Genomic DNA, 19,827 nt, shown 5'->3' with positions numbered 1-19,827 from the left:
TGAACACATTGCTGCGCCTAAAATATGAAGAAATAATAGTTTATCAACATTTTAAGCTAAACATTCTGATCTGTTCCATCAGCCTTATTAATTGATACAGCGTATACCTCCACTACACTACTTCAATACACATTGTGGGTATTAAGAAGTGAGTATACGCAATGCCCACTGAAAAATAAGTGTGTATACGGCGTATACTTGCATACACCCTCCACTACACCACTGCATGCATGCCTGTGCATGCTTGCATTTGTGTGTCTGCCTTTGTAGATCTATGTATGAATGCACCGTTTGACATCTGTTCTCATAGCTTGGACTATTGGTCTGCTCGGCTATCTTAGGAGGCTACCTCTGAGATGTGGTGTATATTGGACAGAGTGAGCTGAGCAGCCTCCTGTGCTGGGTAAGAGTGTCTGGTTCTCAGCCACAGCCTCCCGAACACTCCAGTGATCAGCAGTAGGACCACCAGCAGTCCTCCCAGGACAAACGTCTCCACCGAAAGCACACCTCCAGAGTCTGCAGGGCAAGAGATCGACAAGTCAGAGATGCAGGGATGTGTTCAGTTAGGGCACAATGTTAGCAAAACACAGAAGTAGGAAAATATTTTGAAATGGAAAACATAAATAAGCTGGGGTGCGTTCAATATTTTGGAACGTTTAGATAGAAATACAGTTGAAGTTGGAAGTTTACGTACACCTTAGCCAAATACATTTAAACTCAGTTTCACAATTCCTGACAGTTAATCCTAGTAAACTTCCCTGTCTTAGGTCAGTTAGGATCACCACTTTATTTTAATAATGTGAAATGTCAGAATAATAGTAAAGAATTATTTTTCAGCTTTTATTTCTTTCATCACATTCCCAGTGGGTCAGAAGTTTACATACACTCAATTAGTATTTGGTAGCATTGCCTTTAAATTGTTTAATTTGGGTCAAACGTTTCAGGTAGCCTTCCACAAGCTTCCCACAATAAGTTGGGTGAATTTTGGCCCATTCCTCCTGACAGAGCTGGTGTAACTGAGTCAGGTTTGTAGACCTCCTTGCTCGCACACGCTTTTTCAGTTCTGTCTACAAATTTTCTATAGGATTGAGGTCAGGGCTTTGTGATGGCCACTCCAATACCTTGACTTTGTTGTCCTTAAGCCCTTTTGACACAACTTTGGAAGTATGCTTGGGGTCATTGCCCATTTGGAAGACCCAAACTTCCGTACTTGTTTCTTCCAGCATCTTCACAAGGTCCTTTGCTGTTGTTCTGCGATTGATTTGCACTTTTCGCACCAAAGTACGTTCATCTCTAGGAGACAGAATGCGTCTCCTTCCTGAGCGGTATGACGGCTGCATGGTCCCATGGTGTTTATACTCGCCAAAACTATAGTTTGTTAACAAGATATTTGTGGAGTGGTTGAAAAACGAGTTTTAATGACTCCAACCTAAGTGTATGTAAACTTCCGATTTCAACTGTACACATGCATTTCAATCCAGGTCTGTCTCTGCCATGTAGAATAAGGAATCATCTTGGCTCTATCATGGCATTTCTATCTACAATGTTCAACAATATTTGGCTACTGAATTTGGCTCTGTTCTTATTGGACAAGCTCAGGTTAGCACCTCCCTGTTTCACTCTAATACAAAACTTTTGTCTCTGCTGAACACAACCCAGTACAGTATGTTGGTGCTAATAAATAAAGGGCCTTTATTGTGAGACTTACTCAGGCTGGGTTGGTCACTCTCAGGCAGACGTCGCCTGATTGGTCCATAAGATACTGTATGGGACATGGCAACATCTCTTCTCATCCGCCTGGAGCTATCCTCAACAGAACAGTTCTGTTACATGAAGGGTGAAATGTTAACGTACAACAAGCATTTGTATAGCTTAGTTAAAGTATTATCACAGCATTACTATCCTACTTCCTTTTCCTTTTACATTTTCCAAAATGATCACATTTCTTTAATTAATACCAGTTGAAATAATAGGACTGTGGAAAAAAAAGTGTTTTCCTTGTCTTTATTTGTGACAGCAGTAGGCCCTTGCTATATACTAGGGTTTGAACAAGCCAGTGACCATCATCAGAATGAAGAAAGGGGGAGGGATCACTCACAGGCTGACAGACCCCAGGTGTGTTGTGACAGATCTGAACATTGCAGTGGAGAAACACATCCTTGTAAGAGCTGCCCACGAACTTGAACATTTGTATCCTGAACATAGCCTCTGGCCCCTGTCCATTCTTCAGCACTGTCAACGTCTGTTCGTTTGACAACACGGGGCAGCTGAAACACACACACGAGAGAGAGCGAGAGAGAGAGCGAGAGAGAGCGAGAGAGAGAGAGCGAGAGAGAGAGAGAGCAGTCGGTGGATCGCATCAGTATCAGAGGCAGCATGTGCAACCGTTGAATAAGATATCATACATTTTAGAATGTGTTGCTTAAACAAATCCATTACAATCATTCCTGGTATGGTATACTAACATCTGAAACAAAAAATAATCTACAGTCGCTTGTTTACATTAAACATATGCCATGTAAGAGCAGAGCACTTTGTGACTGTGACATATCCATCTTCCATAATGGGGAAGTATTAGGATTCTGGGAAAAAGACAAGACAGATCCTCTAAAGTGTTTCCTTCTCAGATGTAGTAAACAGAAGTCCTTGTGCAAGTCATTGCTGTGCTGTTGCTAACAGTACAACATATGTCCTGGTTGTCAAGGACATGCACAGTTGTTGATCTGGGTCCTGGATCACGTGACGGGTCTGAAGTTGTTGTGTTACCCCCAACTCTTAAGTCTAAGCATTTCAGCAGCTCTTATTTCATATTTCAACAACGCCATTCCCAGAGGATTATGTGCTGGTGTCAAGTGTGGTTGAAAGTGTGACACTACAACAATATACAGGCCATTCGGAAAGTATTCAGATCCCTAGACTTTTTCCACATTTTGTTACATTACAGCCTTATTCTAAAATGAGGAAAAAATGTGGGTATTAAATTTAACATTTGCATACGCATTCAGACCCTTTACTCAGTACTTTGTTGAAGCACCTTTGGCAGCGATTACAGCCTCGAGTCTTCTTGGGTATGATGCTACAATCTTGGAGCACCTGTATTTGGGGAGTTTCTCCCATTCTTCTCTGCAGATCCTCTCAAGTTCTGCCAGGTTGGATGGGGAGTGTCGCTGCACAGCTATTTTCAGATCTCTCCAGAGATGTTCGATTGGGTTCAAGTCCGGGCTCTGGCTGGGCCACTCAAGCACATTCAGAGGCTTGTCCCGAAGCCACTCCTACGTTGTCTTGGCTGTGTACTTAGGATCGTTGTCCTGTTGGAAGGTGAACCTTCACCCCAGTCTGAGGTCCTGAGCGCTCTGGAGCAGGTTTTCATCAAGGAGCTCTCTGTACTTTGCTCCGTTCATCTTTTCCTCGACCCTGACTAGTCTCCCAGTCCCTGACGCTGAAAAACATCCCCACAGCATGATGCTGCCACCACTGTGCTTCACCGTAGGGATGGTGCAGGTTTCCACCAGACGTAATGCTTGGCTTTCAAGCCAAAGAGTACAATCTTGGTTTCATCAGACCAGAGAATGTTGTTTCTTATGGTCTGATGAAACCAAGATTGTACTTCCGTCTGGCCACTCTACCATAAAGGCCTGATTGGTGGAGTGCTGCAGAGATGGTTGTCCTTCTGGAAGGTTCTCCCATCTCCACAGAGGAACTCTGAAGCTCTGTCAGAGTGACCATTGGGTTCTTGGTCACCTACATGACCAAGGCCCTTCTCCCCGGTTGCTCAGTTTGGCCAGGCTCCAAACTTCTTCCATTTAAGAAGGATGGAGGCCACTGTGTTCTGGGGACCTTCAATGCTGCAGACATGTTTTGGTGCCCTTCCCCAGATCTGTGCCTGGACACATTCCTGTCTCAGAGCTCTACGGATAATTCAACCTCATGGCTTGGTTTTTGCTCTGACATGCACTGTCAACTGTGGGACCTTATATAGACTGGTGTGTGCCTTTTCAAATCATGTCCAATCAATTGAATTTACCACAGGTGGACTCCAATCAAGTTTGATCACATCTCAAGGATGATCAATGGAAACAGGTTGCACCTGAGCTCTATTTCGAGTCACATAGCAAAGGGTCTGAATACTTATGTAAAAAAAGGTATCTGTTTTTTCTAAAAACCTGTTTTTGCTTTGTCATTATGGGGTATTCTGTGTAGACTGATGAGGAAAACATTTAATTTAATCCATTTTAGAATAAGGCTGTAACGTAACAAAATGTGGAAAAAGGTATGCCATTTTTGAATTCTAATAAACAGAATGAAGAGCAATATGTGGTGATAGGGCTTATAATACACAGTGATATAAATGTTCCACTTTTCTTTTAAAATACCTGTCCTTAATGAAGGTGTACTGGATGTTGCTGTACGGGTCGTTGGTTGGGGTAGCCCAGCATCTCTCCACACGCAGCAAAAGATGAGCCGGTATCTAAGAGAGAGAGAGAGAGAGACAAACCGGGACTGTAGTCAGTGACTAATTGACACCCCCCCCCCCCTACGCACAGATAGAGGTGTCTCCGGCCTACACTGCACTCAGTAAATATTTTGACCAAGTCAGCAGGTCAACAGATGTGCAGATAAAGAGAGAGTAAACAACAGTGGGAACTAGGGTTTCTTGGAAGCCAAAGATGGAGCAACAGACAATCACATTGGATCAGGGCCAATATACTTGACATGTACCGTACGTCTATTGCCAGGGCCAAAGACTGGTCTTCAGCGCAACACTCACTAAAGGTGCTCAACTTTATCTATCAAGAGGGAGAAACGTCTCAACCACGGTAAGCAGACAGTTAAATTGGGCCTATTCTATTCTGCACAGTAAGTTACACCACATTGGTTGGTACTTCAGTTAACTAGCCTAACTAAATATCTGCTGGTCATGATCAGCTCTGATTTCATATTGCAACACCATTCCTAGAAGACTATGATGGTGTCAAGTGTGTTTGCAATGACAATAAGAAAACAAATCAGCATGGTCTCAGACTAGAAGTTACATAGTAAATGTAAATCCGGGACACTCAAATTAGTATGATATGTTAGGTATGGTTACATAAGACAGAAGGTTACCACCTTGCTAACGTTAGCCACAACATATTGTAATTCGTAACATCATATGTTTTGCAAATTCGTAACGTTGTACGAATTGTAATTTGCAACATATCATAAGAAATGGATGACAAACATCCACAAATGAATACATACCATGCAAAATGCAACATGTTGGTGCAACTATTTTGGTGTCCTGGATTTACGTTTACTATGTCACGTCTACCCCTGAGTCCAGGTTGGGAAACAATACAACAGATTTCAAACAGAATGAAATCATATGATGACCTTTACCATGAAAACTTTAACGTAGATGTTGTCATCCAGTGTCAGTGAGGGCACAGTGGTCCACTTGTCCTCAAAGTCCTTGTCTTTATATAGCAACATGGACACAGAGAAGTTCCCATCTTCTGTGTTCAGAGTGATCATCCTGGAGAGAACAGTTACAGTTACAGGTCCATTTTGCTTGGGTTACAGTTACAGGTCCAATTTGCTTGAGTTACAGTTACAAAATTCGATTAGAAGTGATTGGATTGATGTATTCTACAAACAGCAAGCACTACATAGAACATAAAGCGACCTCTTTTACATCAAATCAAATTTTAATGGTCAAATACACATATTTAGCAGATGTAATTGCGGGTGTAGCGAAATGCTTGTAGATCAGCTTATTTGGCCAGTTAAGACTCTGTGAATAATGTTAATGAAAGTTTAAACCATGTATTAATGAACTCGTAACGAAAATCCATAACCCTTTTTGAAGGCCATAAGTAGACATCTTACTTGACATCCACCCTGATCATGTTTTCCCCATTAGGTTGCTGGACCATGTAGTTTATTGGGTAGCGGCAGACAAACGTGATGTTTATGTAGTTCCTTGTGATGACATCCGAATCGTTGTTGCGTATGGTGTTAATGAACATAATATGTGTGTCATCCGATGCCTAGAAAGAGAAGTATGAATCGTTATTGTGGATGGTGCAACTTTGGAAGCAAGTCAATGAGTCACTTAGGAAGTAAAGTGCATTCGGAAAGTATTCAGACCCCTTGACTCTTCCCACGTTACATTACAGCCTTATTCTAAAATGGATCAAATGTTTTTCCTCAAACTACACACAATAATCTATAATGACAAAGTGAAAACAGGTTTTTAGAACTTTTTGCACATATAAAAAAATACAAAAATAAATTGAGCTCAGCTGCATCCTGTTTCCATTGATGAATCCTTGATGTTTCTACAACTTCATTGGAGTCCACCTGTGGTAAATTCAATTGATTGGACATGATTTGGAAAGGCACACACCTCTCTATATAAGGTTCCACAGTTGACAGCATCACTTCTGGAGGAAACCTGGCACCATTCCTACGGTGAAGCACGGTGGTGGCAGCATCATGCTGTGGGGATGTTTTTCAGCATCAGGGACTGGGAGACTAATCAGAATCGAGGGAAAGATGAATGGAGCAAAGTACAGAGAGCTCCTTGATGAACCTGCTCCAAAACCTACTCCAGAGCGCTCAGAATCTCAGATTGGGGTGAAGATTCACCTTCCAACAGGACAACGACCCTAAGCACACAGCCAAGACAACGCAGGAGTGGCTTCAGGACAAGTCTCTGAATGTCCTTGAGTGGCCCAGCCAGAGTCCAGGCTTAAACCTGATCGAACATCTCTGGAGAGACCTGAAAATAGCAGTGCAGCGACACTCCCCATCCAACCTGAGAGAGCTTGAGAGTATCTGTAGAGAAGAATGGGAGAAACTCCCCAAATACAGGTGTGCCAAGCTTGTAGCATCATACCCAAGAAGACTTGAGGCTGTAATCACTGCCAAAGGTGCTTCAACAAAGTACTGAGTAAAGGGTCTGAATATTTATGTCCAGTTCCTTTCAAAAGTACTCATCCCCTTGGCATTTTTCCTATTTTGTTGAATTACAACCTGTAATTTAAATGGATTTTTATTTGTTTTTCATGTAATGGACATGCACAAAATTGTCCAAATTGGTGAAGTGATTAAATAAAAAAAGGAAAAGTGGTGTGTAAATATGTATTCACCCCTGTTGCTATGAAGCCCCTAAATAAGATCTGGTGCAACCAATTACATTCAGAAGTCAAATAATTAGTTAAAGTCCACCTGTGTGCAATCTAAGTGTCACATGATCTCAGCACACAGTTGAAGTTGGAAGTTTACATACATTTTGGCCAAATACATTTAATCTCAGTTTTTCACAATTCCTGACATTTAATCCTAGTAACTTTCCCTGTTTTGGGGTCAGTTAGGATCACCACTTTGTTTTAAGAATGTGAAATGTCAGAATAATAGTTGAGAGAATGATTTATTTCAGCTTTTATTTCTTTCATCACATTCCCAGAGGGTCAGAAGTTTACATACATACATTATTATTTGGTAGCATTGCCTTGAAATTGTTTAACTTGAGTCAAACGTTTCGGGTAGCCTTCCACAAGCTTCCCACAATAAGTTGGGTGAATTTTGGCCCATTCCTCCTGACAGAGCTGGTGTAACTGAGTCAGGATGGCCAGTCTCCTTGCTCAGTTCTGTCCACAAATTTTCTATAGGAATTTAGGTCAGGGCTTTGTGATGGCGACTCCAATACCTTGACTTTGTTATCCTTAAGCCATTTTGCCACAACTTTGGAAGTATGCTTGGGGTCATTGTCCATTTGGAAGACCCATTTGCGATCAAGCTTTAACTTCCTGACTGATGTCTTTTCGATGTCGCTTCAATATATCCACATAATTTTCCATCCTCATGATGCCATCTATTTTGTGAAGTGCACCAGACCCTCCTGCAGCAAAGCACCCCCACAACACGATGCTGCCATCCCCGTGCTTCATGGTTGGCATGGTGTTCTTCAGCTTGCAAGCCTCCCCCTTTTTCCTCCAAACATAACGATGGTTCTATTTTTGTTTCATCAGAGGACATTTCTCCAAAAAGTACGATCTTTGTCCCCATGTGCAGTTGCAAACCGTAGTCTGGCTTTTTTATGGCGGTTTTGGAGCAGTGGCTTCTTCCTAGTTGAGCGGCCTTACAGGTTATGTCGATATAGGACTCGTTTTACTGTGGATATAGATACTTTTGTACCTGTTTCCTCCAGCCTCTTCACAAGGTCCTTTGCTGTTGTTCTGGGATTGATTTGCACTTTTCACACCAAAGTACCTTCATCTCTATGAGACAGAACGTCTCCTTCCTGAGAGGTATGATGGCTGCATGGTCCCATGGTGTTTATACTTGCGTACTATTGTTTGTACAGATGAACGTGGTACTTTCAGGCATTCAGAAATTGCTCCCAAGGATGAACCAGACTTGTGGAGGTTTACAATAAAATAAAATAAATCTGTCTGTAAACAATTGTTGGAAAAATTACTTGTGTCATGCACTAAGTAGATGTCCTCACCGACTTGCCAAAACTATAGTTTGTTAACAAGAAATTTGTGGAGTGGTTGAAAAATTTGTTTTAATGACTCCAACCTAAGTGTATGTAAACTTCCGACTTCAACTGTATATACACCTGTTCTGAAGGGCCCCAGATTCTGCAACACCCCTAAGCAAGGGGCACCACCAAGCAAGCGGCACCATGAAGACCAAGGAGCTCTCCAAACAGGTCAGGGACAAAGTTGTGAAGTACAGATCAGGGTTGGGTTATAAAAAAAAGATCAAAAACTTTGAACATCCCACAGAGCACCATTCAATCCATTATTAAAAATTGGAAAGAATATGGCACCCCAAAAAACCTGCCAAGAGAAGGCCGCCCACCAAAATTCACAGACCAGGCAAGGAGGGCATTAATCAGAGAGGCAACAAAGAGACCAAAGATAACCCTGAAGGAGCTGCAAAGCTCCACAGCGAAGATTGGAGTATCTGACCTTAGGACCACTTGAAGCCGTACACGCCACAGAACTGGGCTTAATGGAAGAGTGGCCAGAAAAAAAGCCATTGCTTAAAGAAGAAAATAAGCAAACACGTTTGGTGTTTGCCAAAAGGCATGTGGGAGACTCCCCAAACATATGGAAGAAGGTACTCTGGTCAGATGAGATTAAAATCTATCTTTTTGGCCATCATGGAAAATGCTAAGTCTGGTGCAAACCCAACACCTCTCATCACCCCGAGAACACCATTCCCACAGTGAAGCATGGTAGTGGCAGCATCATGCTGTGGGTATGTTTTTCATCGGCAGGGACTAGGAAACTGGTCAGAATTGAATACAGGGAAATACAGGAAAATTCTTGAGGGAAACCTGTTTCAGTCTTCCAGAGATTTGAGACTGGGACAGAGGTTCACCTTCCAGCAGGACAATGACCCCAAGCACACTGCTAAAGAAACACTTGAGTGGTTTAAGGGGAAACATTTAAATGTCTTGGAATGGCCTAGTCAAAGCCCAGACCTCAATCCAATTGAGAATCTATGGTATGACTTAAAGATTGCTGTACACCAGCGGAACCCATCCAACTTGAAGGAGCTGGAGCAGTTTTGCCTTGAAGAATGGGAAAAAATCCCAGTGGCTAGATGTGCAAAGCTTATAGAGACATACCCCAAGAGACTTGCAGCTGTAATTGCTGCAAAAGGTGGCTCTATTGACTTTGGGGTGGTGAATAGTTATGCACGCTCAATTTCTGTTTTTTTTGTCTTATTTCTTTATTTGTTTCACAATAAAAAATATTTTGAATCTTCAAAGTGGTAGGCATGTTGTGTAAATCAAATGATACAAACACCCCAAAAATCTATTTTAATTCCAGGTTGTAAGGCAACAAAATAGGAAAAATGCCAAGGGGTGTGAATACTTCCGCAAGCCACTGTAAATGTGATTTTTCAGTTTTTTTATTTGTAATAAATTTGCAAACATTTCTAAAAACCTGTTTTTGCTTCGTCTTTATTGGGTATTGTGTGTAGAATGATGCGATGTTTTACATTTTTTATACATTTTAGAATAAGGCTATAATGTAACAAAATGTGGAAAAAGTAAAGGAGTCTGAATACTTTCCAAATGCACTGTAACTGCAGATTGATAACCATGAAAGGGTGAGCTAGCACACGCTACACGTCACAAACCCTGCTACATTCACCAAAAGTTACCCCTCTTCAGCAAACTCTTTCCTTCATTTCCTGTGACATACTGTTAACATAAATATCACATTGAGTAGCTGGCCAGCCCATGCAAGATTTGGTTCTGGGTTCCAAGATGACTCTTTCCCCAACCAGAGCACCTACGTACAGTAGGCAGCAGCACTGTCATTTTCTGTCACTATAGAATGTGTGAGTAATACAATTCAAATGTTTAGTAGAAGACTACTGACGTAGGCAGAAACCATAAAGAGGGGTTGGATGAAAAGGTTGTGACCGGGTTGTGTCCGGATCCCTGTTGAGAGCAACTGGAGGACTGGTCCCATGGCCATTGAGAAGGCCCCTTGCCCCATGGCCCCTTGCCCCTACTGTCCAGTACTGTTTTATTACCCCAGGGTAAATACACAGGGCCTACTGTCTGACCCACAGAGGCTGCGTCTTAAATAGCAGCCTATTCCCTATATAGTGCACTGACGTCTTCATTATTCTGTAGGAATAATGCTCTGTTCACTGACTTTGGGTTCTTATGAATGGTTAATTAACAAACTCATGCAATTTGACAGAGAGACCACAATGATTATGGCAATGGGGGACAAAATCTTCAAGTCCAATTTATTTTGGAGATTCATTACATTCCCACTTGCTATTCTCTCCGGTCCTGTCTGTGGGGTTCAAGAGGTTTAAGAGGGTCTACTTCTACCTCTCAAGGTGAAAGGAGGAGTGTTTGCTAACTGTGGCATTCCCTTCTTTTCCCAACAGTGTCTAATCCCAGATGCAAAGCGGACTTACTACTTTCACTAGGGCTGGTATGCTGAAGCAAAAGCCTTGTAAAACCTCAGAGGGTAGAGAGGGGGGGAGCCCCCCCCCCCCCCCCACACACACACACCCACAAAGCTGTGTTAACCTTTTGCTTGCTTTACAAGAAATGCCTCTGTGCATTCTAAGCAAGTGTTTCAATGACACTCATGGTCTTGAGTACAGATTTATACCACGCCAAAGTTAAAATTGTCCTCGGAGCTGTGCTCCTGCCACCACTGTATGAGACGCGGCTGGCAGGTAGTATAAAAGGGATGACTACAAAGTGGGCCAATGAATTATAGCCTGGCTATTCAGCAGGCCTGAAAACACGCTCATTTCCATGTCAATCCTGATAATTTAGAGCTCCCACCCACTCCTCGCTGTTTTGAATAAAGTCAGTGGCTCTTAGAAGGGCAAAGGAACAACACTCCCATTTTCTTTTAAATATAGGCTACTTATCCCTCCCATCTCTCTCTCTCTCTGTCTGGGTCTCTCCCTCACGCTTTTTACAGATTATGGGATCATTTCATTGCAGGAAACTGATAGCAGAGGTCCATGTACATAACTTATAAAGGAAAAGAGGTGTGATTCATGCTAGTTATTTTGAGCATTGCGTGTATCCAAACTCCCATTTAGCGCACCCAATTAAAGGGATACTTCGGGATTGTAGCGCAGTGACTGGAAGTCTATAGGTATATACTAGCATGCTAGCAGATACACATAGACTTCCAGTCATTGCGCTAACGCTAGTTAGCATTGGCTTGCGAAACTACCTCTAACTTCCTCCATACTGGACACAGAGACATAAAAAGTCCTTTTTCTGGCACAAACCAGTGCAGGGAAGTTCTACAATACTACACCAGACGTCAGGCCAGAGCTCAGTATAACAGAGGTGCATCGTAAAATTAGATAATTTACTGTGATGGGGATTTTATGTGGCTGGTAAAAGAGATCCAAACTGTAGTTTGTCTCCATGTTACTGGTGCTTATGTTTTTCTTCTTTGTCAGGGTTGCTCTGAACGATAAAGGTTACTACTTTGTTTACTTTACCGATTTAAATCCATCATAGTTGGCGTAGACAAGTAAATCTTAAATCTCCCAAAGCAATCATCAGAGAATGGCAATGAAACTCCCTCTAATATATGAAAGGGCCTTTCTAGGGGTGGAAAAGCTCAAAGTCTTACCATGATCGTCCCACAGTCAGAGAGATTAGTCTTGATGCTGAAGACATAGTCATCTCCAATCTCAACACCACGGCACTCTGGGTCATTTAGGTGCAAATCCCAGACCTAAGAAAGAGAGGGACTTCACTAGAGAGCTACGGTTGACCCACCTGACAGCCTTAATATTAAAATGTCGATTTGGTTCTTGTTGTGGAAATGACTAGGGAACACAACAACACAACACAGCACAGCGGCAGTGATTTATTAGTTCAAACTTCACAGTGAGTTAATGGTAGGTAAGCTGTAATATCAAGAAACACTAATTCTGGTTGACACTGAACTTACATAAATGGGTGGCAATTTATTGAGGAAGAAGGCACTGGGAATGACTACCTCCATCTGGTCATTGGTGCAGAGGACAGTTTCATTGAGCTCTAGAAGAGAAGAAGGGGTCAGCGGGACAACGCTTAACAAACCCTGTCCCCCTGACCCTGACATGATATCAGATCATATGAAATATGTTATGAATTTTTAAATGTAATGCATTGTTATTCCATTTTTGCAAGTATGCAGTTATTTATAAAATATATTTATCCCAGTTATTATGTAGGGCAGTTGTGGCATCAGTATGGTCACAGAAAAAATTACAACTACAGATTCCATTCTCCGATATGTTCCATCCCAGACTCCAAACCGTTTCCCCAGTTAAAACATTATTCTGGGCTCCTCCTCTAATATATGTGGTCTCTAGATTTCAACAGGTGCTTATTGTTTAACAAGAGCAATCAACATTAAGACCACATCAAGAAACAGACCCCCCCCCCCCAAAAAAAACACATTACATCAAGTTATGGACTTAAATTAATGATATATACCCATTGATTCTTGAAGAATATAACTTATAAATGCCTAATGGACCTAAGTTCGATTGTCATACCGCATCAGAACCCAACATATAAGCTTGTTTAACTCCAATGTTTGTAAACAATGTAAATGTGAATAAAACACGGTGTCGCCTCAAAACGTGTTTAAAACTATAATTTTGAGAGCATGAATGATCAGTTTTTGCATCCATATCTCCGTCTATGAATTTGAGAGTGGGTACATTTCTCCAGGCCCATCCCTCAGCTTTTTACCAAAACAGAGGCGGGGTGTCGCTTTGTTATTGTTTCAGTTAAGGATTCTAGATGTAAACTTGAGATTTGCCTACGAATAGGGTTGCAAAACTCCTAAAATGTTTCCCAAAATTCCCTGTTTTTTCAAAAATCCTGGTTGAAGAAATTCCAGCTTGGAGGTTACTATCAACTTATTCCCTGCTGATTACAGAAATCTTGCAACTGGGGTTTCTGAGAAGAAAAACCCCAGTGGATTTGAGGGATTTTTGCAATCCTGCTCATGAAGTAGTTGAACTGAACTCACCCTCCTCCTCAGGCTCCAGATACACAGCAGAGGTGACTGTCCTCACAGTGAGCAGGAGCCAGGCTAACACCAAACTGGCAGGTGTCATCTTCAAAGGGACTCGTGCTCTCTCTGGCTTCTCTACGGTCAGATACTCCAAACCTCAGACTACTGTCTTCTTGGCCCTTTCCCACAGATCTGTGAATCTTCTAACCTATTCACCAAAGTGTAGCTGTCAGGTTCAGACGTAGTGCCCACTCTCAGTGCAGTCCTCCAAACACAGCTCTAATGAACTAGGACCGAGAACCAGCCTCCCTCCCTCTCTTTCTCCAGACCTTAAAACACTAGCCTGAATGATGTCCCCACCAACAATGAGATTCCACACATGAATAGGGGGAGCCGAGGGGAGTCCAAGGTAACACACATAGATTTGCATCCCAAATGGCACCCTATTCCCTATATAGTGCACTACTATGGGCTCTGGTCAAAAGTAGTGCACTATGTAGGGAAACGGGAGCCATTGGGGACGTCGCCATACTACTGGGCCGTAGCCGGCGATGCCCTCTTCGTAAACATTGCACTGCGCAACTACATCGTCTTACTACGCACATCAACAAGCAAACTCATTAACATGTCAACAGAGACAATATGACAGGGGTGGTACTGCTTTTTTATCTGCTGTCTTTTGTCCATGCATTTTTTTAAAGGCCATGGGGAAATCTTTACTGCTGCGTGGACCCCAGGCAATGGCTTTGTCCCAAATGGCACCCTATTCCCTATTTAGTGCACTACTTTTGACCAGGGCCCATAGGGAATAGGGTGCCATTTGGGATGCAACCAGTGAGAGGAAAAGAAGGTCTGCTGATGAGTCAAGGGCAGTTCACTGACACTGCCAATGGTCTAATTCTGTGTGTGTGTGCGCGCGTTCGTGTGTGTGTGTGTGTGTGTGTGTGTGTGTGTGTGTGTGTGTGTGTGTGTGTGTGTGTGTGTGAGTGAGTGTGTGAGGCTGTAACAGACAAGGAGCACCACAAAGGAAGAAGCTAGAAAGCTAGAACATGAGGAACATTTGATGAAAATCATTTGGAATTTTTACAAGTTGACTTCACAGGCAAAGTTTTACGGACATGGAATCATGTGCTTTTCTCTCTCTTGCAAATAAGACTAGCTGAACAGTCAGACTGCGACTGTCTGTCATTATCCCACCAGAAAACCAGCTTCAGTTGATCCTCTCAACGGAAGAGATTCCCGCAAAACGTACAAAATCCACTCGTGCTGTAAAAGACAACCGCTTCCTTCCTCCCTGCAAACTTTTTACAGCATGGACATTAACAACCGTGGCTGAGTTTGACATGCCTTATAAGCCAAAAGAAGCAGATTCAAAACAGATTCAAAACAACTGTCCTTTGTCAGCCTTTTATTCTTTAAAAAGGGATGGAATACCTCAACCAATCACCAAAGTGATTACATCATCTGGAATGTTTTCCCCTCATCAGAATATCAACATTTGGAGAAGGAGCATGTTTGATGTCTATTAACATAATATACGACCTACTGTTAGATGCATTGTGGGTAGTGGGGAATACAGAGGTAAAACAACACGATATTTCAGTGAAACCTAGTCAAATGGAATCATAAAAGGAGCTACTCATCCGAATTATGTGGAATCGGAGTGTGTTGCAGGGAGACATATATATATATACACCCATTAAAAACCTCACAGTTTTCCAATCTGTGGCAACAAGTGAACTAAATACACTGTACCAGACAGAGAGATCTAACAAGACCATTACACTGCCACTTCACATAGTTTAAAAGACACAAAGTGATATTTGGTACTTTACTTACAGGCTTCCTTTTTCTATGTCTTCTCTTTAATCCCTATAAACTATGTGATGCCATTGGAACAGCTACGTAAAAAGTGGAATATGCTAAACAAACGATTCCATTGTGTCTTACGTGTAATATCACTGTTCGTCTACTATTAACACTGTGTGCTGGATGCAGTGTGCGCTTATCTTTGAGCCTGCTTAGCTTTGAGCCTGCTTTATCTGTACGACGGCCTCGTCTGTGGCTCTAGCCCCTGATGGGGTTCGGATTAGTATTGTAGTGGCTTGGTGGACAGGCATCAGCTTCACTCCAGGGCCAGGTGTGGTAGTGGCATGGTTTACTCCAGGGCCTCGTTGTCCTCGGTGAAGAGATCAGCCAGATCAGCCACCATCAGGACTGCAGCCTCCGAGTGCTTCATGGCAGTCGCACTGTGGCTGCTGTGGTGGTATGACAACATTTACAATGTTCAGAACTAACGGAGTCGCATTGCAACTGTGACTGTGATGTCTGAACAACAATGTTTCAAATCAAAACTAGCTATACGACTGGGGTCACTTAGAAATGTCCTTGTTTTTGAAAGAAAAGCAAATTTTTTGTCGATTAAAATAACATAAAATTGATCAGAAATACAGTATAGACATTGTTAATGTTGTAAATGACCATTGTAGCTGGAAACGGCAGATTTTTTTATGGAATATCTACATAGGCGTACAGAGGCCCATTATCAGCAACCATCACTCTTGTGTTCCAACGGCACGTTTGTGTTAGCTAATCCAAGTTTATAATTTTAAAAAGGCTAATTGATCATTAGAAAACTCTTTTGCAATTATGCTGAAAACTGTCTCAACGTCAACAGTGAAGAGGCAACTCCGGGATGCTGGCCTTCTAGGCAGAGTTGCAAAGAAAATGCCATATCTCAGACTGGCCAATAAAAAGAAAAGATTAAAATGGGCAAAAGAACACTGGACAGAGTAGCTCTGCCTAGAAGGCCAGCATCCCGGAGTCGCCTCTTCACTGCTGACGTTGAGACTGGTGTTTTGCGGGTACTATTTAATGAAGCTGCCAGTTGAGGACTTGTTTCTCAAACTAGACACTCTAATGTACTTGTTCTCTTGCTCAGTTGTGCACCGGGGCCTCCCACTCCTCTTTCTATTCTGGTTAGAACCAGTTTGCGCTGTTCTGTGATGGGAGTAGTACATAGCGTTGTACGAGATCTTCAGTTTCTTGGCAATTTCTCGCACGCAACAGCCTTCATTTCTCAGAACAGGAATAGAGTTCCAGAAGACAGAATTTTGACCCTGTAATCGAACCCACAAATGCTGATGCTCCAGATACTCAACTAGTGTCAGCGATCAGCGAACACTGCCTCATTGCCTGTATCCGCTATGGGTGCACGGTCAAACGACCACCCCTCATCACTGTCAAACGCTCCCTAAAACACTTCTGCGAGCAGGCCTTTCTAATCGACCTGGCCCGTGTATCCTGGAAGGATATCGACCTCATCCCGTCAGTCGAGGATGCCTGGTCATTCTTTAAAAGTAATTTCCTCACCATCTTAGATAAGCATGCCCCATTCAAAAAATGCAGAACTAAGAACAGATATAGCCCTTGGTTCACTCCAGACCTGACTGCCCTTGACCAGCACAAAAACATCCTGTGGCGGACTGCAATAGCATCGAATAGTCCCCACGATATGCAACTGTTCAGGGAAGTCAGGAACCAATACATGCAGTCAGTCAGGAAAGCAAAGGCTAGCTTTTTCAAGCAGAAATTCACATCCTGTAGCTCTAACTCCAAAAAGTTTTGGGACACTGTAAAGTCCATGGAGAACAAGAGCACCTCCTCCCAGCTGCCCACTGCACTGAGGCTAGGTAACACGGTCACAACTGATAAATCCATGATAATCGAACATTTCAATAAGCATTTCTCAACAGCTGGCCATGCCTTCCTCCTGGCTACTCCAACCCCGGCCAACAGCTCCGCCTCTCCCGCAACTACTCGCCCAAGCCTCCGCAGCTTCTCCTTCAGCCAAATCCAGACAGCAGATGTTCTGAAAGAGTTGCAAAACCTGGACCCGTACAAATCAGCTGGGCTAGACAATCTGGACCCTCTCTTTCTAAAACTATCCGCCGCCATTGTTGCAACTCCAATTACCACCCTGTTTAACCTCTCTTTCGCACCGTCCGAGATCCCTAAAGATTGGAAAGCTGCCGCGGTCATCCCCCTCTTTAAAGGGGTGACACCCTAGACCCAAACTGTTACAGACCTATATCCATCCTACCCTGCCTATCTAAAGTCTTTGAAAGCCAAGTTAATAAACAGATCACTGACCATTTCGAATCCCACCGTACCTTCTCCGCTGTGCAATCCGGCTTCCGAGCCGGTCACGGGTGCACCTCAGCCACGCTCAAGGTACTAAACGATATCATAACCGCCATCGATAAAAGACAGTACTGTGCAGCCGTCTTCATCGACCTGGCCAAGGGTTTTGACTCTGTCAATCACGTATTCTTATCGGCAGACTCAATAGCCTTGGTTTTTCTAATGACTGCTTCGCCTGGTTCACCAACTACTTTGCAGACAGATCAGTGTGTCAAATCGGAGGGCAAGTTGTCCGGTCCTCTGGCAGTCTCTATGGGGGTACCACAGGGTTCAATTCTCGGGCAGACTCTTTTCTCTGTATATATCAATGATGTCGCTCTTGCTGCGGGCGATTCCCTGATCCACCTCTACGCAGACGACACCATTCTGTATACTTCTGGCCCTTCCTTGGACACTGTGCTAACTAACCTCCAAACGAGCTTCAATGCCATACAACACTCCTTCCTGGGCCTCCAACTGCTCTTAAACGCTAGTAAAACCAAATGCATGCTTTTCAACTGTTCGCTGCCCGCACCCGCCTGCCCGACTAGCATCACCACCCTGGACGGTTCCGACCTAGAATATGTGGACAACTATAAATACCTAGGTGTCTGGCTAGACTGTAAACTTTAACTCTGGAAGGAGTCCAGACTCATATTAAACATCTCCAATCCAAAATCAAATCTAGAATCGGCTTTCTATTTCGCAACAAAGCCTCCTTCACTCACTCCGCCAAACTTACCCTAGTAAAACTGACTATCCTACCGATCCTCGACTTCGGCGATGTCATCTACAAAATAGCTTCCAACACTCTACTCAGCAAACTGGATGCAGTCTATCACAGTGCCATCCGTTTTGTTACCAAATCACTTTAATACCACCCACCACTGCGACCTGTATGCTCTAGTCGGCTGGCCCTCGCTCCATATTCGTCGCCAGACCAACTGGCTCCAGGTCATCTATAAGTCTATGCTAGGTAAAGCTCCGCCCTTATCTCAGTTCACTGGTCACGATAACAACACCCACCCGTAGCACACGTTCCAGCAGGTATATTCTCACTGATCATCCCCAAAGCCAACACCTCATTTGGCCGCCTTTCCTTCCAGTTCTCTGCTGCCAGTGACTGGAACGAATTGCAAAAATCGCTGAAGTTGGAGACTTTTATTTCCCTCACCAACTTTAAACATCAACTATCTGAGCAGCTAACCGATCGCTGCAGCTGTACATAGTCCATCTGTAAATAGCCCACCCAATTTACCTAACTCATCCCCTTACTGTTTTTGTTTCATTTACTTTTCCACTCTTTTGCACACCAGTATCTCTACTTGTACATCATCATCTGCTCATTTATCACTCCAGTGTTAATCTGCTAAATTGTAATTATTCGCTCCTATGGCCTATTTATTGCCTACCTCCTCATGCCTTTTGCACACACTGTATATAGACTTTCTTTTTTCTACTGTGTCATTGACTTGTATATTGTGTTATTGGCTTGTTTATTGTTTACTCCATGTGTAACTCTGTGTTGTTGTCTGTGTCACACTGCTTTGCTTTATCTTGGCCAGGTCGCAGTTGCAAATGAGAACTTGTTCTCAACTAGCCTACCTGGTTAAATAAAGGTGAAATATATATATATTTTTAAATAGTCTAAAGAAGGCCAGTTTTATTGCTTCTTTAAATCAGTACAACAGTTTCCAGCTGTGCTAACATAATTGCAAGCGTTTTCTAATGATCAATTAGCCTTTTAAAATGATAAACTTGGATTAGCTAACACAACGTGCCATTGGAACACAGGAGGGATGTTTGCTGATAATGGGCCTCTGTACGCCTATGTAGATATTCCATTCAAAATCTGCCGTTTCCAGCTAAAATAGTCATTTACAACATTAACAATGTCTACACTGTATTTCTGATCAATTTGATGTTATTTTAATGGACAGAAAAAAATGCTTTTCTTTCAAAAACAAGGACATTTCTAAGTGTCTCCAAACTTTTGAACGGTAGTCTAATTCTTACAGAAGCTATAGTTACCTAGTTATATTATCATTTAACGATGCAATTTAATCTTTAGATATATATGTTGTCCTATGACTATGAAATAGAACATTGACCTCTGTTTTTA

The 19,827-nt window shown here is 42.7% G+C and overlaps 2 protein-coding genes across 6 annotated transcripts in view; both read right to left on the bottom strand.

Moving 5' to 3' along the window:
• Nucleotides 1–27: 27 nt before the first annotated feature.
• LOC111963559 (pancreatic secretory granule membrane major glycoprotein GP2) lies at nt 28–13,796 on the bottom strand. Of its 3 annotated transcripts, none has more exons than XM_023987094.3 (9): nt 13,539–13,796; nt 12,465–12,610; nt 12,141–12,245; nt 5,869–6,029; nt 5,380–5,515; nt 4,374–4,468; nt 2,099–2,267; nt 1,709–1,823; nt 28–516 (listed from the first exon to the last, which is right to left on the bottom strand). In XM_023987094.3, exons 1-9 carry the CDS (start codon nt 13,624–13,626, stop codon nt 338–340), a joined length of 1,194 nt encoding a protein of 397 aa, XP_023842862.1. In that variant the 5' UTR covers nt 13,627–13,796; the 3' UTR covers nt 28–337. The 3 variants fall into 3 exon arrangements, with proteins under 3 accessions (XP_023842862.1, XP_023842863.1, XP_023842864.1); XM_023987095.3 differs by having other exon boundaries at nt 12,465–12,604; nt 13,539–13,722; XM_023987096.3 differs by having other exon boundaries at nt 12,465–12,553; nt 13,539–13,722.
• A 1,353-nt stretch (nt 13,797–15,149) lies between these two features.
• Nucleotides 15,150–19,827, bottom strand: part of shprh (SNF2 histone linker PHD RING helicase) — a 29,063-nt gene continuing 24,385 nt past the window's right edge. For all 3 annotated transcript variants that reach the window (XM_023987049.2, XM_023987047.2, XM_023987048.2), the window contains exon 30: nt 15,150–15,781. In XM_023987049.2, coding sequence (XP_023842817.1) covers nt 15,682–15,781 — 100 coding nt within the window. In that variant the 3' untranslated portion in view covers nt 15,150–15,681. The remainder of the gene's footprint in view (nt 15,782–19,827) is intronic.

This window comes from Salvelinus sp. IW2-2015, linkage group LG4q.2, assembly GCF_002910315.2.
Source record: "Salvelinus sp. IW2-2015 linkage group LG4q.2, ASM291031v2, whole genome shotgun sequence".
Taxonomy (NCBI): Eukaryota; Metazoa; Chordata; class Actinopteri; order Salmoniformes; family Salmonidae; genus Salvelinus; species Salvelinus sp. IW2-2015.
Note: the sequence above shows the minus strand (reverse complement) of the source record. Positions and strands in the feature narration are given on the sequence as shown.

What these genes read in the sequence shown, in the direction of transcription:
- LOC111963559 (XM_023987094.3), bottom strand. Translation starts at nt 13,626, where the DNA reads ATGACACCTGCCAGTTTGGTGTTAGCCTGGCTCCTGCTCACTGTGAGG. An exon ending in CTGACTGTGGGACGATCATG is followed by an intron (nt 6,030 to 12,140) that starts GTAAGACTTTGA and finishes TTCTCTTTCTAG; the next exon opens with GCATCGGATGACACACATAT. An exon ending in CACCTGGGGTCTGTCAGCCT is followed by an intron (nt 1,824 to 2,098) that starts GTGAGTGATCCC and finishes TTCATGTAACAG; the next exon opens with AACTGTTCTGTTGAGGATAG.